Source organism: Pteropus medius, unplaced genomic scaffold (genome assembly GCF_902729225.1).
Source record: "Pteropus medius unplaced genomic scaffold, Ma_sr-lr_union100, whole genome shotgun sequence".
In the NCBI taxonomy this organism is placed as follows: Eukaryota; Metazoa; Chordata; class Mammalia; order Chiroptera; family Pteropodidae; genus Pteropus; species Pteropus medius.
In genome coordinates, this window is record NW_024351730.1 from 33,929,750 (window position 1) to 33,953,657 (window position 23,908).

The window sequence follows — 23,908 nt, forward strand, 5'->3', positions numbered from 1 at the left end:
ACTATCGATAATTAAATGTAAATGGATTGAATTCTCAAATAAAAGACAGAGTAGCTGGATTTTTTTTTTTCTTTTAAAGACCCAACTATATATTGACTACAGGAGACTAACTTCAGCTTTAAGAACACACATAGGCTCAAAGAGAAGGGATGGAAAAAGATACTCATGCCAAGTGGAAACCAAGAGAGCAGGAGTAACTATCAGACAAATACACTTTAGGCCAAAATGGTAACAAGAGACAAGGTCGTTATTACAGTGACAGATGGGTCAATTTGTCAAGAAGATATAACAATTGTAAATAAACATACACCTAATCTCGAAGCACCTAAATGTATTAAGAAAATTCTAAGATCTGAAGGGAGAAACATAACAATATAATAATAGTAGGGGGCTTAAATATACCACTTTAAACAATGCATAGATCATCCAGAAAAAATCAACAAAAACATTGGACTTGAACCCTATTTGAGATCAAAAAAATTAAACAGATAAATACATTACAACAGCAGAATATACATTCTTCAAATGTGCACAGACATTCTCCAAAATAGATCATATAATAGGTCACAAGTCTTAGTAAATTTTAGAAAACTGAAATGCCAAATATCTTTTCCAACCACAATGGTATGAAACTAGAAATCGATAACAGGAAGTTGAAAAATTCACAAATATGTGGAAATTAACATACTTCTGAACAAACAATGGGCCACATAAGAAATCAATAAGGAAATGTAGTACCCCCTCATCCTTTATTTGTGGGGGATATGTTCCAAGACCACCAGCACAGACCTGCAACTGCTAAGAGTATCAAACCCTAAGATACACTGTTTTTTCCTACACGTACATTCACTTTATGGCTTCTCTGGCATATCTGAATTGTCAGCATGACTACTCTTGTGCTTTGGGGCCATTATTAAGTAGAAAGTTTGCTTGAACACAAGCAACTGTAATGCCTCAAAAGTGGATCTGATAATTAAGACAGCTACTGAGTGAGTAATAGGCAGGTGATATATACAGTGTGGATATACAGGTTGATTCACATCCTGGGAGGGATGGAGCCAAGACAGCATGAGATTTAATCATGCTACTCAGAATGGTGCACAATTTAAAAGTTATGAATTGTATTTTATAAATTAAAAAATTAAAAGTTATGAATTGTTTATTTCTAGAATTTTCCATTTAATATTTTTGGACCACAGTTGACCGCAAATAACTGAAACCATGGAAAGTGAAACCATGGAAAGCAAAACTGTGAATAAGGCAGGGATTTCTTGAGTTAAAAAAAAAACAAAACAAAAAATAAAAACAAACACAGCATACCAAAACCTATGGGAAGCAGCATAAAATGTTTTAAGAGAAGTTTATAGCAATAACTACATTAAGAAAAAAGATCTCAGGCAATCTAACTTTACACTTCTAGGAACTAGAAAAGAAGAACAAACAAGTCCAAAGTTAGCGAAAGGAGGGAGTAACAGTGAACAGAGAAGAAATAAATAAAAGTCCAGAAACACTACATAAAAGATTTACAAAATTAAGAGCTGGTTTTTGAAACAAAATTGACAAAACTTTAACTAAACTAAGAAAAAAAAGAGAAGATTCAAATAAATAATAAATGGAAGAGGAGACATTATGACATATTGAATAAATACAGAGGATTTTTAAGAGACTATTACAAACAATTATTTGCTGACAAATGGGATAACCTAATTTCTAGTTTCTAATTAGAAAAAAACTGATAAATTATTAGAAACATACAGCCTAACAAGACTGAATCATGAAGAAATAGAAAATAACAAGGAGGGAGATTGAATCAGTAGTCAGAAATCTCCCAATAAGAACAGCCCAAGAGCAGATGATTTTGTGGTCAATTCTACCAAATGTTTAAAGGAGAATTAATGACAATCTTTCTCAAACTAGCAAAAAAAATATGAAAGAGGAGAGAACACCCCCAAACTCCTTTTACAAGGCCAGCATTACCCTCATATCAAAGCCAGATAAGGATACTACAAGGAAAAAAAACTACAGATGAATATCCCTGATGAATATAGATGCAAAAATCCTTAATAAGTTACTAGAAAACCAAATTCAACAGGATATTAAAATGATCATACATCGTGATCAATTTATATTTATCCCTGGGATGAAAGGATGATTCAATATACACAAATCAATGTGATACACCACACTAATAGAATGAATAAAAATCATATGGTCATCTCAACAGATGTAGAATAAACATTTGACAAAATACAACATACTTTCATGATAAAAACTCTCAGAAAATTGGGAACAGAACATACCTCAACATAATAAAGGCCATATCTGATAAGCCCACAGTTAACATCATACTTAACAGTGAAATGTTGAAAGCTTTTTCTCTAAGATCAGGAACAGGAACAGAGTGCCCACTTTCATCCCACCAATTCAGCAAAGTACTGGAAGTTCTAGCCAGAGCAGTCAATCAATCAATCAATCAATCAATAATAAATAAATAAATGGCATCTAAATCATGAAGTAAACTTGTCTTTGCAGATGATATTATCTTATATATATATAGAAAGTCCTAATGACTCCACCAAAAGTTAGAACTAATCAGCAAATTCAGTAAAGTTCAAGGATACAAAATTATCATATAGAAATTATTTGTGTTTCTATACAATGAAATATCTAAAAAAGAAATAAAACAATACCATTCATAATAGCATTGAAAACAATAAAACTCTTAGGAATAAATTTAACCAAGGAGGTCAAAGATTTATACATTGAAACTTCAAGACTTTGATGAAAAAAAACCCAAAAAACTGAAGAAGACATAAATAAACGGAAAGATATCTTTGTGGATCAAAAGCATTAATATTGTTAAAATGTCCATACTATCAAAGCCATCTATAGATTCAGTGCAAACCCTATCAAAATTCTAATGGTGTTATTCACAGAAATAGAAAAAAACAATCCTAAAGTTTGTATGGAACCACAAAAGCCCCTGAATAGCCAAAGTAGTCCTGAGAATAAATTGGAGGCATCACACTTCCTGTTTCAAGCTATAGCACAAAGCTATGGTAATTAACAGTATGGTACTGACATAAAAATAGACACATATACCAATGGATTAGAATCAAGAGTCCAGAAATAAATTTGCACTTATGGTCAACTAATATTTCACAGGGAGCCAAGAATACTTAGTGAGGAAAAAGTAGTCTCTTTAATATATGCAGCTGGTAAAACTGGATAACCACACGTAGAAGAATAAAATTGGACCTCTATCGTAAACCACTCATGAAAATTAACTTGAAATAGATTAAAGTCTTAAATCCTGAGAATGCCCAAGCACAAAAGGTCAGGAGACCCATTTTTAACAAGAAGCCTTTGGCAATGGCAAACTGACCCTGCTGGGACCAAGAGCCAGTACCTAGTTGGCACTTGCTGTTGACATTTGCCCTCAAGAGCTTTGGCCTCTTAAACATAAGACCTGAGACTATAAAACTCCTAGAAGAAAACAGTGGGAAAGCTCCCTGACACATTGGCCTTGGCAATGATTTTTCTGGATATGATACCAAAAGCTCTAGCAACAAAAGCAAAAATAAGTGGGACTATATCAAACTAAAAAGCTTCAGTACAATAAAACAATCAACAAAAAGGCAACATATGGAATGAGAGAAAATATTTATAAATCATATATATATAATAAGAGGTTAGTATACAAAATAAACCAAAAAAACAATCTGATTAAAAATGGACAGAGGAAATAGACATTCTTTATATAAGATACACAACCAACAAGTCCTTGATGTCACTAATCATCAGGAAAATGCAAGTTAAAACCACAAGGAGATATCATCTCACACCTGTTAGAATGGCTATCAAAAAGAAAAGAAGTGTTGGTAAGGATGTAAAGAAAAGGAAACTCTTGTGCACTGTTGGTGGGAATGTAAATTGGTACAGCACTATGGAAAACATCAAAGTTCCTCAAAAAATTAAAAATAGAAGTACCATATGATCCAGCAATTCCATTTCTGGGTATTCAGCCAAAGGAAATGAAAAACAAAACAAAACAAAATGATATTGCAGAGATATTGGCACTCCCATGTTCACTGCAACATTATTCACAGTAGCCAAGATATGGCAACAACCTAAGTGCCTGTCAATGGATGAATGGCTAAAGGTGTGTGTGTGTGTGTGTGTGTGTGTGTGTGTGTGATGGAATATTATTCAGCCATGAGAAAGAAGGAAATCCTGCCATTTGTGACAACATGATGAACCCTGACAGTATTATGCTAAGTGAAATGTCAGAGAGAGAAAAATAAACACCATATGATCTCATTTATATATGGAGTCCAAAAAGTCAAATCAAATGCAAAGAGAGTGGAATGGGGGTTACCGGTGGCCAGGGAGTAGGGAAAAGTGGGAGATGCTGGTCAGAGAGTGTATATAAACTTCCATTTATGAGTAAATTATGGGGAGCTAATGAATATGGTAATTATAGTTAATTATACTATATTATATACTTGAAAGTTGCTTATAGAGATCTTGAATGTTCTAACTATAAAGAAATGATAATTATGTGCATGATGGAGGTGTTAGCTATGGTGGTAAATGTTTTCAATATATAGGTATCAAATCAACAATGTTATTTATCAATCACATCTCAATAAAACTGGAAAAAAATAGTCAAATCATAGTTAACTAGACGATCGAGGTAAAGATGGAATAAAGGCAGGGCACGTGACAGAATACCAAAATAGATTTGAGATGAAACCGAATGAATATTTTGTGTTAGCATCAGGCATAGAAGAATAAAGTAAATAAAATATAAGCTAATCTTAAGAATTTTATCATTTCTTCTTAAAAAGAAATGTAAGCTTGTTGTCTCTAATTGTCTTTGGCTCTTAGAAATAGAACCAATCAGATTTTAAACCAGTTAAGTTTCTAAAATATCTAAGAACATGATACACATGTTGCCTTTGATAACCTTAACCTGTTGGTAGCCTAGGTTGCTTGAGTTATGAGTCTTCCGGTTCGTGAACATCTTTATTTATAAGAGGTGCCTTTGTGAAACACTGATAGGAGTCACTGGTGGCTCCACCTCCAGCCTCATCTCAGGGAACAGGATCTCCTAAAGCTGGGGATAAGCTTGTCATAAGAGAGTAAGCCCTCCTGTCTTCGGAAAAGAAGATTCTCCTGTAGATTAGATCAAAGGAGTTCTCCACTTGTACGTGACATTGAAGCTATACCAAGCCTTTCTAATTCAGGTTTTTGTTGAAGAGCAGAGCCTTGTGAATGGTGTGGCAGTGGTCTCTGACTACAAGTTTCTGCTTTGGGATGCTAACCCAGACTGGCTCAAACAGGTAGGAGTCACGTGCCATAGTGAGGCATGGGTTTGGATTTCCATCTGGAATGTCTTTCACTGGTGCAGTGAGAGACCAGGATACACAACAGTATTCAGGTACTGGAGGAGATGTCCACCCCACTGTGGGAAGACTCTTTGGAATAACAGCCTCTCCCTCGGATTAGCTAATCCAGGCTTTGGTGCCATATTCCCTTCCAAAAATAATGGAGTGTGTACTCTTGAGTCATGTGTAGGTGCAGAGAAAATTAGTGAAGATGTCAACTTTTAAGAGTGCTGGACGCTTGGCTGGGTGCATAATCGCATGGTCTTCCGATCTTTTAAAAGCTGATTTTGATTTTCCTGTGCCTAATCCCAGAGGAGTTAGATACAACCTATGGTAATTATTGATTTGGATCCCATTGGTGTTGAGCCTCCTGAGAAATGTAAATAAGAATTAAAACACACACACATAACTCAGATGGAGGCAAACATTAAACCAGATTAGTCTTTCATGGTCACCTTTAGGATTCAGAGAAAAAGAAAGCCCAAGAGAAACTTGAGAAATAACCCCATTCCCCACAGTGTCATAAGAGGCCAGAGCTCTTGAGGGCAAATGTCAACAGCAAGTGCCAACTAGGTACTAGCTCTTGGTCCCAGCAGGGCCAGTTTGCCATTGCCAAAGGCTTCTTGTTAAAAATGGGTCTCCTGACCTTTTGTGCTTGGGCATTCTCAGGAGCTCAGATGTTTCTTTAGCGGGCTCAAGGACTCTCAAGTTCAAGTCACTGGCAGACTGTTTAGAGAGGAGACCTGGAGTTTCCGAATTTCAGAGGTAATGTGGGGGAAGCGCAGGGCCTCCTTATTCAATGAGACTGCAAAATCGTTTGAACCCCAGGCTTGCCCTGGTGCTTGTCTAAGCAGTGGCACCTTCAGTTTGCCCCCCTGTGGCTGATGAGTGGAAGAGGACACCAGCTACTCTTCCAGTCGGCTTTGCCCACAGGCTGATGAAATTTAGTATGCTAATTAGGAGCTTGCCAAAATCGGAGCAACTCTCCTCCCTAGGGTAAACTTTGTTTTTAGTTGTTTAAAAATACACCCTGAGACAGAAATTTCAGGACACCAAGTGACCTAGAAATCAGTTTAAATGTTATTCTTTCCTTCTCTCCACAGAACCCAGGCATTCCCATACTGATTTCAGCTGCAGCTCAGTTAATTTTTTTTTTTTTTTTACATGTCTGAGCAGATTTGGATCTCCCAAAAAATTTTGAGGAGTAGACTTAGACGAGTTTGCCCTGCTGTATGAGAGAAGGAATTTAGCAAGCATAGATCTAAGACAGCTACACACAGGTTTCGATACAATTTACTTGAGAATATTAGTAGTCAATTTTAGTTTCCCCCTGAGAGAATGGGTCAGTGTTCTCATAAAATTTTGCTTGCCTTGTTAGCACTAATTTCTGTGTAAAGTGCTGGAGGTGTGTTCTGCTTCTGACTTATAACAACAAGAAATGGGAGTGTGATTGCGGGGGCAAATACGATTCCTTTTTTGCAGCCGTTCATAATGTCGTTAGACTTTGGCATAGAAAGACTGTGTCTCAATGCTGATAATAATAACCCACCACTATCATTTATTGATTGTGTGCTTACTTTATGTTCATTCAAGTAAATTCATAATAACCCCATAAGGTAGGTGCTATGATTGTTTCCATTTTTCAGATAAAGAAATGGAGACTTAGGGAGGGTAAGTAATATACCCAGATGGCAGAGCTCAGCCATCTGTCTGCAGTCTGGGCCTTAAGCAGCCAGTAGCATCTAGCCTTTATTGGTGTTGTCAGATGTGCTGGTCTCTGCTAACTCAGGATCTTGAATTGACTAGAGCTGCTCATTTCCACAAATACCCAGGATTCAGTCTCCACTCCCGACTTAAAGTAAGGCCCTTGGACTAACGGCATGGCAACACCTGGAAGCTTGTCAGAAATGTGGAATGTCAGACCCCCACCCCCAGGGCTACAAGCCCCCTTAGACATTCACGTGCATATTAAATTTGAGAAGCACTGCTGTCTGCTACCAGAGAGGTGTATATATATACTTCACGTCCTTCCTCTCTTCCCCTTTGTCGAATCTTGTCTAGTAGTTTTCAGTTCTTTGAAAAGAACAGTTACAAAAAAATCACAGTCTCGAAAATATCTTACACCAAGGAGTACTCCAAGTTGTGCATGACAAGGATTTCTGGGCATCTTTGAATTTTGAGAAATAGGAAAAATTCAAACATCTAAAAGATTTTGAGTTTCAGAATTCACAGTAACATATAATTGATACACTCATAGGCCCAACTAAGACACAGAGGTCTGAGTGGTCTCAGAGTCTCAGTTTAAGTAAGTTTCACATTGGGCCGTACTCCTTTGCATTTCCCAGGGCAGATGCCCCACAGCAGGAGAAGCCACCCTGTGGTAGAAGCCTCTTTGCTGGAAAGGAAGAGTGAGAACCAAGCTGTCAACAACTCTAGTTCCTGCCAAACCCATTTCTCTGCCTGCCAGCCAGGATTCTAAAAATGCATTTGGGAATTTTGACTTTTGGCTTTTACTGAATATAAAATTCTACTGTGTATATATAGCCTTGATAAGCTGACCTGGCTTAGGGATAACTGATATATTTTGTCTTACCGGGTTCAGAAGCCATTTCTAGAAGAGGTAATAATAAGGCCATGCAGAGGACCCCATCCAGAAACTCCCATTCAAGTAGTCACGGTACTGCAAACTGTTACAGGATTAGGAGCAAAAACATTTGCTGGGGGAGTGGAGGGTTTCCGAGGACCAGTGGGCTTTGAAACAGGCTGTAGAACCTGGTGGACCTGGGAGAGCATCACTTTCTGGTCCTCAAAGGGGCAATGTCAAATACAATTTATGAAAATGGAGCATCATCAAATGTGGTCACTGCTGCCTAAATTTTATTATTTGAGACCCAGTGTTTCAAAAGTTACTCAGTTTTGGCAGAATGGACTTAAACTGTGCCATTGTTAGCAGTACTGCATCTTTGCACTCCAAAGTCTGACATCTCAGTTTGAATCCTGGTTTCAGCTAGGACAAGTTCCTTACTTCAAGCCTTATTTTTTAAAATTCCAGGTCGAATATATTTTTAACACTTCTTTAATCACATAGAGCACATGTAACATGTGCAGTATAAAAGACACCTGTAGGCCTGCCCATCACGGAGGTGCTGTCTCAGCGGTAGGGTGAGGAGGCTGATGTCGGAGCACCTGGCCCGTGACAGGCGAGGGAAAGGATGAGGTGCTCACTTCACACAAAATGTGCCTTTTCTCCTGAGTCACAGTTTCTGGTGGCTTTATTAGCTTTAGAGTAGCAAATGGCTAATGTATTCACTCGTGATGGCAAAACAGACTGTGGAAATGTACTTACACATTTTTTTTTTTTGCTTACTGCCTTTGTTTCTGCAACCCCTCAGCCCCTTCCACAAATTCTTCTAAAGGCAGCTGAGCAGAGAGCACAAGCCCATTTTTCACCTATGACCATGGGCATGCCTAGCTTGTACCCGGTTTTGCCTTTCCTTCTGGTGCCCTCCCTGAGACAAAACGCCAAAAACATAATCCTCGTGAGGCTTCTGAGGAGCTCAGGGGAGCAGCTTGATTCCCTATTCAAGGGAAGGGTCAGACGCCAAAGGTGGACCCCATCAGTAATACGTTCCTGATACTGTCAAAAATTTTGGAACATTCATGGTTCAAAATATTTTATTTAAGTTTATACAAAATACAGTCATGTACAAAAATGTACATACCATTTTTCATTCTGTTTACATTTTTAAAAAGGGTGACTGTAGTTTTAAATACTTTCTGCTTGCATGTCATGTAAACATTGTTCTGGGCCCATTTTATTTACTAAAATTGTTTCCACTCTTGAAGATTTTCACGACTGAAGAGGTGCTTTAAGATGGAGAATTAGGTCTGCCAAAATTATTTCTGGAGCCACACACACGACCATGATTGGCCAGATTCCAGGCACAATAAGATTCTCTAGAGACATAACTGCGGCTTCACAGCAATACGAAGTTGTAGGTGTACAGAGTTCATTTTACATACACATCTGTATAAATCTGTAAGCGATCTCAGCCCATCTACATACATCTGTTATGAAGGACAGTGGTGGAAGAACGCAGATGCCCACAGTGGCACAGTCTCTACTTGGGAAACTGGCCAGTGCCACACAACTGACATAGAGATCACTCATGTTTGGAGCTTGCCATGTTGGCCACCCTATGAAGAAGGCCCAGTATGTATGATTTGAATATATAAAAATTTGAAAATATTGTTAGCCAGTCTTTTGACAAAATACTCTTCTGTACATTTTGAGGGTCGAGTAGAAAAAAAATAAGGGAATAAATAGAAAGTACATTCTGGATTCTGCTAAACACATGGGCTTCGGAAGAAACACTACTTCCTTCAGTTTTTTCCCTCCCTGTGGATTAACCGAGCGGATACTAAAACGGAACGTGAAGAAGTGTTGACCTTGGTGCAGAGACCACCTCTCCCTACGGGAAAAAATCCAGGAAGCTGTGTGTCAGGAAGACCACTCTTGAAAGAAAAATGGAATTAGACTACAACTAGCTTTTCACAAAGCAGTTAATAGTTTATGGCATTCAATTATTAATATATTGTCCAAAGTAGTAAGGTGTTACTCTTCAGAAAAAAAGGCATCTTTATTATCAGATTAAGAATCACTAAAAAATTTAATCGACAAACTTTAAAATTTGATTTTCCTTGTAAATCTGTGTTCAGTTCTAGATACTGAGTCCAATTCTGTCCACTGAGAACTAGGCAGCCCCAGAAAGAACCGAATTAATTGGCACCATAGTAGCCCCTTGATTCTGACAATAAACTTAAATATGCAACTTATGAGAAATTCCAAGCTCGGCTGTATTAATGAATGCTCAGACCTCAGGGGCTCCAAGACTGCTGGCCTCAGGACATCTCAGTGTTATATTTCTGACACAAGCACGGCCCTGAGGCATTTGTCCTGGGCTAGAAATGCCATACCGGAGCAGACACACCCTGCTCTTTTGCCACCATGCAAGCATTGCATCAGAATGAGACAAAGCAAAAATTATACTGATGTAACAAAGAGAGACACAGCTGATCCCTGCCTTGGCAATAATAATCTTGACTTCAAACTGGCAACTGAAGGGAAGAAATCTAATTTGATTTGGTCTTTCATGGAAATTTTCCTTGAATTTGAGATCATGAGATTATGCGGGCTTTCTTCTAATAGCATAAGACAAACTACCGCTGTCTCAAATCTCTGAAGTAGGCCCTTAAACCTAAACCTTGCACATACATGACCAGAAAGTGAAATCCAAACTAAATGATTCAATGATGAAACACATACTTAATATAGTAATGATACCATATTTAATATAAACATCTATTTCAGTGTTTACTCCAGACTAAACACAAAAGCAAATGCTTGTGAAAATTACAAACCTCTTCTATCTCTAATTCTTACAACCATACAATCAAGTTTATTCATGCTTTATCTTTACTTATCACTGTTATTAAATAACCCTTGACATTTATTTTGTTGGCATGTGCTAATAAACACGCACACATTCCCAAGAGAGCAAAGAAAAAAACCCAGTCCAGAGTATTCTGTGTGAAGCCAATTAAGAGGCTGCCTCCAGGGCCTTGAGACCCTGGGCTGCAGAAATGGTTGCTGTGGAAACAAATTCACAGCACTTCTGGCAGAGTCAGAACCTACTGACTAACGTGTCTTCAGATAGAATCTGGTGTAAATAGGGTTTCCTCATCCTTATTCTGGGTGCCATTCTACAAAAGTATACAAATTAGGAATTACAAAGGAAAACACAACATTCCATACACAATTTATTTTACTAGAATTTGGTGTTTTTTTTTATTCAATCATACAAATCTGGGGATTCCTGAATAAATCTTTTACTTAATTTATCTTTGGCAAAAACAATAGATTCAAAACATTTAGTAGCTTCTCATTTACATAGCTTGTTCTCTTTTTAAATTCTGTAGTATATTAGTATTTTCAAAACAATACTCTTAAACAGGTGTACTTTAAAAGTTAGCTGGTAATGATTTGATTTATATTATAGCTTATTTAAGAGAATAATTACTTTACAAAGGACAGACTAGACATGTATTTCTTTTAAAAATACAATTTTTGGTCATGTGAATGATTCATGTTCAGATTTTCAAAAATAGAAAACATCCTAAAGTGCATCATTTTATTTATAACTCCTTGAAATTATAGCAATCTGCAATGTAAACAGTAAAGAATACCAAACTATATTTTCATATACATTTAAATTTGCAGGATTAGGTACCATCTTTAAGTGTGTGGATTAAACCAGGGCACACTGCTCATACTTCTATATGAATGTTTTTCAGAGCAAACTAAAGGCGTTCTTTTTCGCCCACTCGACTTAAACAATTTTCAGCCGACAGAGCTGCCACCTCACTTCAGCAATGGAAAAATGCTGCTATAAATCCAATCTGATCAGTTTCTCAAAAACCCATTTTTTTTTTTTAAACTGACAACTGGTCAGTAGAGTTTTATGTTCTTTTTCTTTGTTTTCTTAAACAAAATAAATTGTACCCTTTAAGAAGGAAAAACAGAGGAGGTCATCCTGTTGTCCTGTTCAACCTGCAATATTATCTTCACAAGGCAGAACTGCTGAAACACCTTGTCTGGTGGCTGGTGTGCAGACACCCTGCTAGACCTCAGATAGCACAAAGGCGAACCTGGGATGGGCAGGCAGAACCAGAACCCACTTTCCCCAGTGCAGACATAGAAGGTTAAAAAGTAACAACGAATCACAAAGTGACATGAGCACACTGAAGAGATGAATGATTTGGTGTCTTAAATTCCTTGGTCCATCTGAAATGTCTAACATAGACAGTTTTGTGACAGTCTTTGAAGAAATTATAATCATAATTGGACACACACCATTACTTGTTCTCTTTATACATCATCTTGAAAATAATGTGATTTAGATTCTGCTTTAGGCTGAGCTCTAAAGTCTACATTTAATGTTCGGTGAGGGGATTTCAAGTGCAGGTTTACTTTTTTAAAAAAATTAAACTCTGGTAAGTACTCAAGTGGCTGAGAACACAGGTGCTCTCTCTCTTTCTCATGATCCTCTATACTTCAGCTAAGAATTAAGCAAGACCCTTTATGTTTGGCTAGTGCCAAAACGAAACCGAGCCCCAAACAGGCTGCCGTAGCATGCTGGCCTCGCTTAGTGTCTGATGTGTAAGTCTGAGACTGATTAAGTGCCGTCAGTGCTCAGGAAAGAATTCTTCAGGCTCTTCACCCTGTTACCTGATTTAAAATCAGCATTCATATAGCTCCTGCCATATTCCCCCTGTCCTCTGCAGATGATCCAGTCCTACAGGGATCAAAATTCTTTGTCAGCTGAGGAAGTCCTGAAGAAACACACCGTCAAATAGATGTTTGCACTCCCATTCAGGGCAGATGCAGCTTCCATCTACCTGAGAGCTGAAGGGGAAACAGTTCACACAAGTGGGGAAGGTGCAGCTCTGTGGAAAGGTCACAGAAATGGCCATGGCAGCAAATAGGGCTCCAATGCACATTCCTTCACTGGGTCCAAAAAGAACAGGGACTGGCACAGCAAGTTTGTTCTACAGAGTGAAGACCTGAGCTAGTTTTTATCACAGTTAGACAGAGAATGGTCTCCTGTTTCTCAGTTATCCAGGGAAGAACAGTGTATATTCTCCGTAGAGGAGTGTGTCTCAATGTAGTGATTCATCACTGTTACTGTTAATAAAGCTTCCACTACAGTGTCTGTGCGTGTGTCTGCACCTGTGTGCAGGCGTGCAGGAATTCTGACTTTCCCTTACAAATTCCTAAGTCAGGGCAAGTTGCTTTCTTCCGTTTAGGTGGTTTCTAAGGCAGGCAATGGAAACTAGAGCTGATCCGAATGGCCTGGAGGAAGATGGGCTACATGCTTTGCAGGTCCAGCTCTGAAGCTGCCTTCCAGTTTCTGCAGAGCTGCTGTATACCAGGGGAGGCAGATGGCCAATTCACTGTGCATCGCCAACCCCCTTTGCTTGGGCCGGGGCTTCTTCCTTACATGGACTTGGAATCGGTGTCTCTCTTGCTGATAAGCACCTCCAAGAGCCTTAGTTTCGCCTTTATGTGCTTATATTCATTGTATTCTTCAGCCATAGGAGTGCGGTCTTCCTTCTGGACATTTCTAATGGAAACAAAGGGAAAGGGGCTGAGGACTCTATGCTGTCTCTCCTAGATGATACTGCTCAGCAGGTAAATTATCAGCATGGAAACTTTGCGGTTTATCAACCTGTAGAATCAGTGTTGCCAAACATCACTTGGTGTCAAGACTGGAGGTGGGTTTAGACAAGCAGAGAATGACAGCTTCCTTCAGAAGGCAGCATGCGACTGAGTTTTTATGGTTAATCTAGCATCTTGTAGAATGGTATGAAGGACTAAGAAATGTAGAAATGTTCCTCTCTCTGATGCTGGTATATATGAATTCACGTCAAGAGTCTCCATACATTGAAATCCTTTATACTTAATGCTTTCTTACTTTTATTTATTTCATCTAATGAACCACTAAATTTCTACTTAGCAATTGGCATACCTATAATTTATAGGTTTTTCAAAAATATAGTCAATATACCTAATTATTATAAAATTAGTCTTGGAATTCAGCAATTGAATCATAAGCCTTTACTGTTTATTGAGTAATTTTATATGCATCCTTTTTACATACACTAGTGTTAACTGCAAGATTACAGGTGAAGCGCTGTGCAAAGCGGATCTGTCTCCATGATCTAATACAACCCTCAGGAGAACTTGACAAAATGGTGCTATAGTATCCACATCCCACACACGCTGAAAGCAGGATGGGAAGCCGGGCTCACTGCAGAGCCACTGCGCTCAGCCGTCGCGGGGTGCAGTCCTGCTTCTCTTTGCACTTTGGAATGCGCATGCCAAGCATTCAAACACCAGGCTTCCTTTTCTTATTAAAGAACAAACATGGGACTTATTTTGTTCAATGAACTAAAAATAAAGTTATTTTTTCATGCCCTGCCTTGCTCAAGGAAAGGACTCTAGCTGGCTTCTGAGGGCAGTGAAGGGAGCAGGGCAGGGAGGACCAGAGCCTCGGCCGTACTCCCCGCGGGGCTTCGCCCTCCTCAGAGATGAAATGGGGGAACCAGGATTTATGATATGAAGTCACTCAGAGTTTTAAACTTGTAAGATGATTATTAATTCCCATCAATTATACTCTCTGAATTCTTGTGAAGTTACCATAATTATATATATAGTTCCTCATGTATTAGATATCTGTATATAATGTGACAATAATTATATGAGAAGAAAGATAAACAGACAAACCACAACTATGCCTAGAAAGAAGACTGGAATGAAACCCATCAAAACATTAATCCTGGTTTACCTTTGGGTATTATTATTATTATTTGGGGTATTATTTCTTTTATTTGCTTATCTATATTTTTCTAAACATCCTGCAACACATGGAGAAAGAAAAGCGAATATTTAGGTATAAAATTTATAAATCTTGACAACGTCATTACAGGACAGAGTCAAATCAGAGATCTTAAAAATAAATTTATACAATAATTGAAATAAACTGTAATGCAACACATTCTAAATGCCAAAGTTAATTTTTATGGTCCTTTTATTTCCTAATACTTTTGCAAAATATAAAGGGGACTTACAGAGAAACTATATTTACACTATTTAGATAATTTATATTAAAATTGAATCCATTTAAAATGATACAACTTAACTTCAATGTAAGAGATACAAATCTATTCTACCCTTATCTCCTGCTGTGATGTGAGTCAGACATGCTGTGTGCAGCCACTTGCAAACGGAGGAGACTATTCCTCAGCATAATGTTACATAACGATTCCATTATGCCTTCAAACTTACCGGAGAAAAAAACCCTATCAATCAGGTGGATTTACTGCTTCTTGTATATTTTTCATTCAAAGTTGACAACTATCGTGTTTGCTTTTCAAATGTGCTTTATAACTAGCAAGATCTGGAATCCGCCTTTCCTTATTTCTCTTTCTAGTTTCTTAAGACGAAAAACGAAACAAACTAGTGCTGTCAACTGGAAACTTAGCTTTAAGCTGCTCATTTTAGATTAGAATTTGATGTGACGGGTTAGTTTTATAAATGTTGGCTCGGTCTGCATCAGTCTTGGATACTATCCGAGAAGATTTCTTCCTGAAGGACCACACAAACCTCATCATCTCACAGTCAACCTCAAAGAGGCCCTGGACACACACAAACACAAGGACTAGGTTACAGGGCAGATGCAAAGCGGTTCCTACATCAGAGGCATCACACAGATCTGACAGAAGAAAAAGAGGATGTATGTGCAGAGAGGAAAGGAAAACATGCCTTACCTTCCATTTTGTCTGAAAAAATTGTCTTCAAAATCACGAAGTGTCTTTCGAATCCTTTTCTTTTCTTCTCTCATTTCCTGAAGGTGTTCCAAGAGTTCTGGTCTAAGAGGGGCAGAAAAATTTCGAGAAAATTGAGTTAAATCTGACTTGTTATAAACGTAATGAATGTGCAGTTTGATAAGTGTTGTGGACAAAGAGGAAAATACACAGATGCAAAACCATTGAGGGAGCCGAGGGACAGCAGAAATGGGTGTTTTCTATCCCTTGAAATACTGACAACTGCTATGACTTCTGGGGCTCCAGCTACAATGAATTCTTAGGGCTCGTGATATCTCGTGGTGCTCTGTCATAGTTTGCTTTGAAAGAAAGAGATGATATCTGTGCACAGTGAGTGTTAACTGATGAGCTGTGGAGTACAGAACCACACAGTGTCATTTATAGAGACCATCTGATTGTTTAGGCAAGATCTCAGATCCTCCCTCAAATAACATGGGATGATGCAAATACCAAAACTGAGCCAGAAGCTTAAAAAAAAAAAAAAATCACTGTTTTATCCACACACATGTACCCCAGGTAAGTCACTTGTGTTCTGTCCGCCAATTTAAGTACAAAGACCAAAATAATATTTAGGAAAGTTATTTTCATCCAAACATTTCAACACCAAAATGACATACATTGAAGCAGCATGGAGATTTGAAAGCCCGGTGTCCTGGCTGCATTTTGATGGTATTTTATCATCCATTGGGGAAATAAACCCATCAGCATCATCTTCAAATTGGTCGAGAAAGCAACGGGCACTAAAATCAGTTTTCAGAGTGACCATGAAGTCCTGTTTTGTGTTACTATCGTCCTCTGAACCCTCCTCTTCTTCCTGGAGATACAGAGCAATCCCAACCAAAATGTGGTTACTTTTCTGACATTCTTTCTTTACAAGTATCATTTAACATTCTTTTAATTATTTAGACACCATATAGCTTCTTCTGTATTGACATTTAGCAACACACATTATGAATTTATTGCTGAACATCTATATACACATAGTAAATAACAAACGCTGAACACAGCCACTCAATAGGGGAAAAAACGATTAAAAGATCAGTGTACATCACATTAACATTTGTCAAGGCTGAGGGTATGGAGGAACAACCATCATAATTTATACTCTCAATCAAATGATGCAAAAGAATCTAAAAGTTCCCAGCTCTGTGACAATACATAACAAAATCCACCACCAGCAATCAGTGCTTTCAGGATTCCATTACTTGTATATTTCAGAAAGTATTTTTTTATTAAGCTATGAACATTCTCAGAAATTGAACAATATAGCCTTCCTATTTAAGAGCTGAGATTATAAAATACTTCATGGTTGCCTGATACACAAAATCTAATGAATTTTTGAGAAGATCCAAACGTCTATCTTCCCATGATTAGAATCATAAATCTCCTAAGTTTTCTCAAGGAACTTCCAAGGATATGTCTGTATTTCTCAGCATCCAAGATTCTAAGAAAAGTATTATATTCTCTACCTCGATGATAGTGCAGTTAGAAGAACAATGAAGTCAAATTAGTAATTCTTAGTGCCAATTTCAAAGCTATGTAAGTCTAAGGAAGAAATAATATCAGAGTCTGAAAGAGAGATTTTAAAAGTAATTTACCACCAAAATATACAATCAGACCAGGAGAGAATATTCTAATATCTTGAAAAATGAAAAAATTGGTTAGGAGTACAGCTACATGAACAACGGGAAGCACAACATCAATTGTTCTAGTTAAACCAAGTGGCTTCAGTGCCACTGCAGCAGATTAATCTCAGGAGGCAGCCGTAGTTACCACTGGTGGTCAAAGTAAAAGTATGTACACTGCCTGTGGTGGATTTTCTTACATAGAGTTTGGTATACTTATAATGGTGTCTCTGAAGAGAAATAACGTAAATAAACAGACAAAACAACAAAAAAGGACTATTTTATAACTACAACAAAGTTGTTACGAAGATAACACTGGCGAAAACTAGGTGGCTTTTCCAGATTCTCTCTGGGGTGACTTCTGATCTTCAATTTCTTTGCTTGGTCCATGGAAGTAAATGCCTCATTATTAATTTTTTTAAAATTTATATTATTAAAACATTTTTAAATTAATAGAGTAAAAGTGATTTTTAAATTAACAATTTAAAAATTTCTCATTTGTAAAAGGAAGTAATGATTCCCACCTATGTAGTCTTCATAAGGAACACTTGGCACACAGGCAGTGACACTCAGTCTGCTGCTCCCCACCCACTTCCCCTGCATGAAGAAGACTAGGTGGAACCACCTGACCATAAACTCTACAGAGGTAGGGATGTGGACCTGTCTGAACACTGCTGTCTGCAAAGCCTGGCCAGTGCCTGCATATAGAAGGTGCTCAATAAATGTCTGTTAAACAGCCTAGTAATTCAATTTTAAAAGAGAAATACAAACTATTAAGAGAGTTTTAAAACCTAAGACACATAAGAAATAAAGTTAGGCGTCTTGGCCTTATGAATTATATCCCAGGGGCCTGGGAGAACTTAAACATGTGAGAATGTGTCTTGTACGTTTTTAACGATGAAGCTAAACAAAACTATTCTAGGTAAGCTATGACAATCGTAAGGAAAAAGAGAAATAGCCAAATAGATCTTCAAATTATAAGACTACCAGGTTGTTGTAAATATTGGGTAGATTCTAGAAGGAATCAATACATAATGTATGAGCAATTGATTAAAAAAATAATAGTAACGATCCACGGTGACTAGCATTGGCTCCTAAAAACAAGTCATGAAAACTATTTTCCCTTGTTCGATAAAATTGGCATAACAACTGGATTTCAATAAAGAATGAGGTGAGCTGATCTACCAAAGGAAAGCTGCTTGTGAAAATCTGTGCAGAGCGATGGTGACATGAATCTGGAGAAAAGTCTATTAAAGCAGGCTCTTTACCTGACTCTATCTTACTCTATATTGATCAATCACTTGGATAAAGACGTAAACGGCGTATTCAAAAAACACGTAGGTAATACAAAGTGGATAGGGATCTCTGGTATGCTGCAATACGAAATCTAGATTTAATATATTTCATGAGGCTGGAACAGATGTATGAAAAAAATTAACTGAAAAAATTCAAGTTTCTATAATTAGATTAGGAAAATAAAAAGCTTGATACACAATAAGCAATCCATAGAAAAGGAAGCTGGGGATTGCATAAACCAACCAGACAGGGTAACAAGCAATGGTTCTCAAACTGGGGGTGATTTTGTCCCTTAGGGGACCTCTGGAAATGTCTGGAGACATTTTTGTTTGTCACAACCGTGGAGGGGGTGGTTATAGTGCACATGTGGCATCTAATGAGTGGAGGCCAGCCCCATACAACAAAGAGTTGTCCAGCCCAAAATGTCTACAGTGCTGAAGCTGAGACATCCTGTTATAGGAAGACAAAAATGACCTCACAATACATTGACAGTCATGTAGTCACAGAGCTGTAGAACTAAAGGGCTTTAGTAAACCAGATCGAGGTCAGGACTAGTCCTTGATCCACTCTCTTGCTGGTTAAACCATATCTAGAATAGTGTATAGTTCCGGGTTTCAGTTTTTAAGAAAGATAAATTGGTGTGTATATAGGCAGAGTCACTGGACTGCTGAAAGGTCTGGAATCCATATCACATGAGCAATAGTAAGAGGAGCGTGCAGAAAAAATTTTCACAGGATGTGGGTGGGAATGTGTAGGCAGGCAACTAAATATATGAAGTGCTCATGGAAGAAGCTCTATGCTGTTCCAGAGGGCAAAGCTAAGCCTATTAAGTAGAAAGTAATATATTAATAATAATTATGAATATTATAAATTTTAATTATTCATTGTGATATTTTATAGTTATCAAACATATTTATACATCTAAATTACATATTATATAATTGTCATATTTTATAATTTTAAAAATGATACTTACAAAACAATGTTTTTAGTTATTATTGATGTTTACTACAGTAATGAGTGACCTTACTCTCCCTGTTGCTATAAACTTATCAAGCTTGAAGATGGAATCACTTCTTAGAGACAGTGTCTCTATTCTGTCAGAGAAGTTTCAGAGGAAATATTTATGTTGGATGGGAGAAATGATGACCTCTAGGATTTTTTGGCTGGAAGATTTAGGGCCTCAGAATTTGAGCTGGCTCTATTTCATACACAGCTGTTTTCCTCCTATAAACATTTAAAACCAGGGACAGTTTTTAAAAAACAACTTAGATACAATCTTCTTATCTGCACACATGCCAAATTTTAATTGTAGCAGAATTGCCAAGAATTAGTACAATCCAAATACATGCTAATAAGCCTGGCCAATTGGAACAAAATGAACTAAAAGATAGCACTATTTACAAAAGCAATGTAATCATTGCAAAATTATCTGAAATTTTGACCATCATGTGAGCTAGAAAAAGAGCCATGGCCAAAATACACTTGTGAAAAAGAAAACTGAGCTAAAGGATAAGATTTAGAAGAATGTCCTCTTTTTAAAAAGAGCATCATTAGTATATCTTCCATTTGTTTAATACGACAATTATTGTGTCATATTTTAGATGTGCTAAAGAACACATTTTCATCTAGTAACAGTTCTATCATATGATTCTAAGAGAAATATATCAATTTTCATACATACAATTGCCCATCTTTGTTTAATTACAGTGATTTAATTTTTGTGTGAAATTACCAGCTTGACAAAATATATCTTCTTCAATTGTCTTAATGTAAGAAAATAGCTCTAATTTGTAAGACACAATATAGCACATTCACCTAAATTTCACATTTAGAGCTTTTCATAAAACAAATTCTATTTACAATAATATGAATAGTAAGCACAATCATTGCCTAATACCTTAAAGTTAGGTATCTGAAGTATTTAAGACCCCTAAGAAGTAAGAAAAGGCATAGAGTAAATAAAAGAAGACTGTATAACTTCTGACACCTTACCTCAGTTATAATTAGAATTAGGCGAGGAAATGGGGCGTTTCTCAACTGGCGTCCCTCTGTGGGAATGAGGCCTCCATATTCTGAAATAATCTTTCCTAACTCCAGCAAATAAAAGACCATCCCAGGCTTGGAATTGTCACAGAAATATGACAAGTGAAACTCTTAAAACTCACTTCTGCTTTGGGTTTTACTCTCCCTTCGGACTTAAAAAAACTACTAAAAGACAATCACTGATTTAAAAATAATGACATTGACTTTTCATCTCTAGAGCCCTGTATGAGGTTGTCCAGTGTGTTTAGTTATCTAGAAACAACAACATGAAAGAGGTTGATCCTAGTCCAGACCATTTAGGTCCATACAGAGACACATGGATCTATGGGCACAGATTATACCTCCCAATCCAGAAAAAGTTGTCACTGAGGACTAAATCCGCCAGGCGAAAGGCAAGAGGAAGAGTGGGTGAAACTGTACTGGCAAATCTGTCAAAGACAACTAAGACATTTGTCTATAAAACGGTAATTTTTTATTGTGTGATACACACACACACACACACACATACACACACACACACACACATATTGCCCTTGTTAATTTTATTTTTTCTATAAACTCAGTAAATGAGATTTTTTTTTTAGAAAAAGAGTTACCCAGTGAGCTAATTTAACAAAATTTTGAAATATAAATCCATCCTCCAAATAGGCAAAAAGCCGCCCCCCAACTAAAAACATTGTGAAAACAAAAGAATCACCCATGAAAACAAAGAGTAAAAACAACAACAACAACAACAAAAACCTGGAGGAATGAAATGAAACTAAGGAAACTAAGCACGTCTATAACATAAATAAAAAAAGGACTGTTCAAAGGTGGTTGTGTGCAGATTTTTGGGGACACTACAGGAAGCCACCACCAAAGGGCCTAATCACAAGCCCCTCCATTCACAAGAGGCAGGGAGGGGACTGAGGCAGATTAGCAAGTGGTCACCTTTATGTCCTTGAAGAAGGAAGCCGTTTCACCCTCGATAATTGGCTGCAGCAAAGGGCTTCTCCGCTTGCTGGAGGGGGAACCCTGCGACAGGCGTTAACAAGTAGGTTACATTGCGCACCTTCCCCTTTCCCGCCAACTCTCTGCCTCTTCTGCCTCATCTGCCTCATCAGTACTTTATTACTGCCTTTTAACGATACACTCGAATTCCTCCCCAACAAAAACTCCCAGGAAAACCAGGAACTACTAAAGTTCTTTTCCAAGTGCTGTTTCACTTCTGAGCCCCCATACACAAACCAAGGAGCTTGGAACACGTGGGAAAAACCTGAGGGGAAAGCACCTGATCCCCAATGACAGTAACTCCAAGAACACCTGAACTGTGAGAAGCTTCGACTCTAATAACGTACGCTCACCGAGTGATACAAAGGCTACCTGACTTCCCTGATGTCCACTCTCCTATTTAAGGACACTAAAGGTTCCTAACTGAGGAATGAAAACCAGTCCTGAGATTTAATTCTTTTACTGGTTAGTTTAGTAATTATTCTGCAGAAAATTTCTAGAAAAATAGCTTTCTTCAAACACACTGCCTGAGGTCTCTGGACCATCTCTCATTCATATGAACAAGTACACCATTAAAAGACATATAAAGACCACAGCTTAGGCCTAGAAATAAACAAGGAGATTTAAAAGCAGGACTAGAAGTGCAGCAGCTAAGGTGAATACGCATTTCAACAACAACGAAGAAGGCTGTGCTTACTAAAAAGCCTAAGGGCAAGCAAAGGAAGCCCCAGGGTCCCTGAGGAAGCAACAGAGTCCCCCGGAGAGGGACAGGGCATTCACACCACACTCATAGCTGGAGGTGGAAAAGCCGGGACTGGGATAAGGGGGGAGGGCAAGTTGGCCAGTGCCGGGAAGACTTTCCCACAGTGGAAGGCAAGTTGCTGCTCTCTACTACTAGACTAAATTAGAACTCAGAAGCCAAAAGTGGCTAGGTCCAAAGATGGCGGCCACTGAGAGCACCTTCACAGTCATTAGCCGTCCTCCCTTTTCTTCCATTTTATACTTCTCTACATCCTCCAAAAAGAGGAGGCTTGGTCTCCTGAGTTCCTCCAAGAATTTCTCCCTGGATATGATTCCTGAGGGCCTTATCCCTTCTTGGAGGGAGAGAGAAGACTATTAACAGAGGGCCCTTGGGACCAGAGAGGCACTCTTTGGTGTGGAGAAGCCTGGAGAAAGCACAGCCCTGCCCCTTGGTGCTCTGTCTCTGAGGAAAGAATAAGGGAGTTGGCCCAGCACATGTCAGATGGATAAATATGGCCAAAGCGTGACTCCCAAAAGAAAAAATAATTCTATCACGTTCAGATATGCTCACTTTTGACAAATGTAGCCTCAGTCTTTGATAAATTCTTCACTCTTCAAGCTTAGGGGCCATAGATATTAATGGCAGGTTCAACTATTAAAGGCGATTCTTTAATGAGAAAGCAGGTCAGGGTCCTATTAACATAGCTAGGGCTCATTCAACTAGGTAATCAACAGAGAGGTGGTGAACTCACGATGATGGGTATGGTGTTGGCTCGGGACAGGATCTGTTTGACCAGCCGGTATCTGTCATAAAGTGGCTTCATAACTTGACGTTCATTCTTGGTTACCTGAAAAGCAAGGACAAGAGAGTTGAGAAGCCTGCTCCAGGTGGTCAGGCTTCCAGCTGCCCCAGCATGTGCTGGGCCTAGAGAAAGCACTGATGATTCAACTGAAGTCTTCTCAGTCTCCCAAAGTTTATTTAAACTGATAACATTATTTAGTTGATGAATGTTTAAAATATCTGCTTTAGCTTCAGATCACTAGCAGTATTGCTTTTCCTAAATCAAAACTATGATCATTATCATTTCCCTGTTTAAAACTCCTTGAGTTTCAGAGTTCCTAGACAATTTACTATTTTCTAGGTCCAGGGAAGAAGAAAGCACACATTTCTTTTATAATACTTATGCAGTTCTGTAATCAATTTTTTTACGTGTCTTTCTCCCCCATAAAATTGTTTTGCTTTTAAGGACAAGATTCTGGCAAACAGTGGGTGTTCAAGGGAACACCTGCCAATAGAATACATGGATTCATTTTTGTATCCCTAAAATTTGGCACAGCCCTCAAAATGTTTAAAGGACTGACTCTCTAGGCTAT

General features: G+C 38.0%; 1 protein-coding gene across 10 annotated transcripts in view; it reads right to left on the minus strand.

Annotated features, from left to right (window-relative positions):
* The window catches only part of FAM13A (family with sequence similarity 13 member A), a 251,670-nt gene that overhangs the window by 7,880 nt on the left and 219,882 nt on the right, over positions 1–23,908 (minus strand). For 8 of the 10 annotated variants that reach the window (XM_039845693.1, XM_039845692.1, XM_039845695.1 and 5 more), the window contains 5 exons: positions 23,287–23,382; positions 21,734–21,817; positions 16,454–16,650; positions 15,780–15,881; positions 9,048–13,573 (listed from right to left, as the gene is read on the minus strand). In XM_039845693.1, coding sequence (XP_039701627.1) covers positions 13,447–13,573; positions 15,780–15,881; positions 16,454–16,650; positions 21,734–21,817; positions 23,287–23,382 — 606 coding nt within the window. In that variant the 3' untranslated portion in view covers positions 9,048–13,446. Of the gene's footprint in view, positions 1–9,047; positions 13,574–15,779; positions 15,882–16,453; positions 16,651–21,733; positions 21,818–23,286; positions 23,383–23,908 lie in introns of those variants that run through there. The other 2 variants (XR_005649223.1, XM_039845694.1) reach the window with 2 other exon arrangements.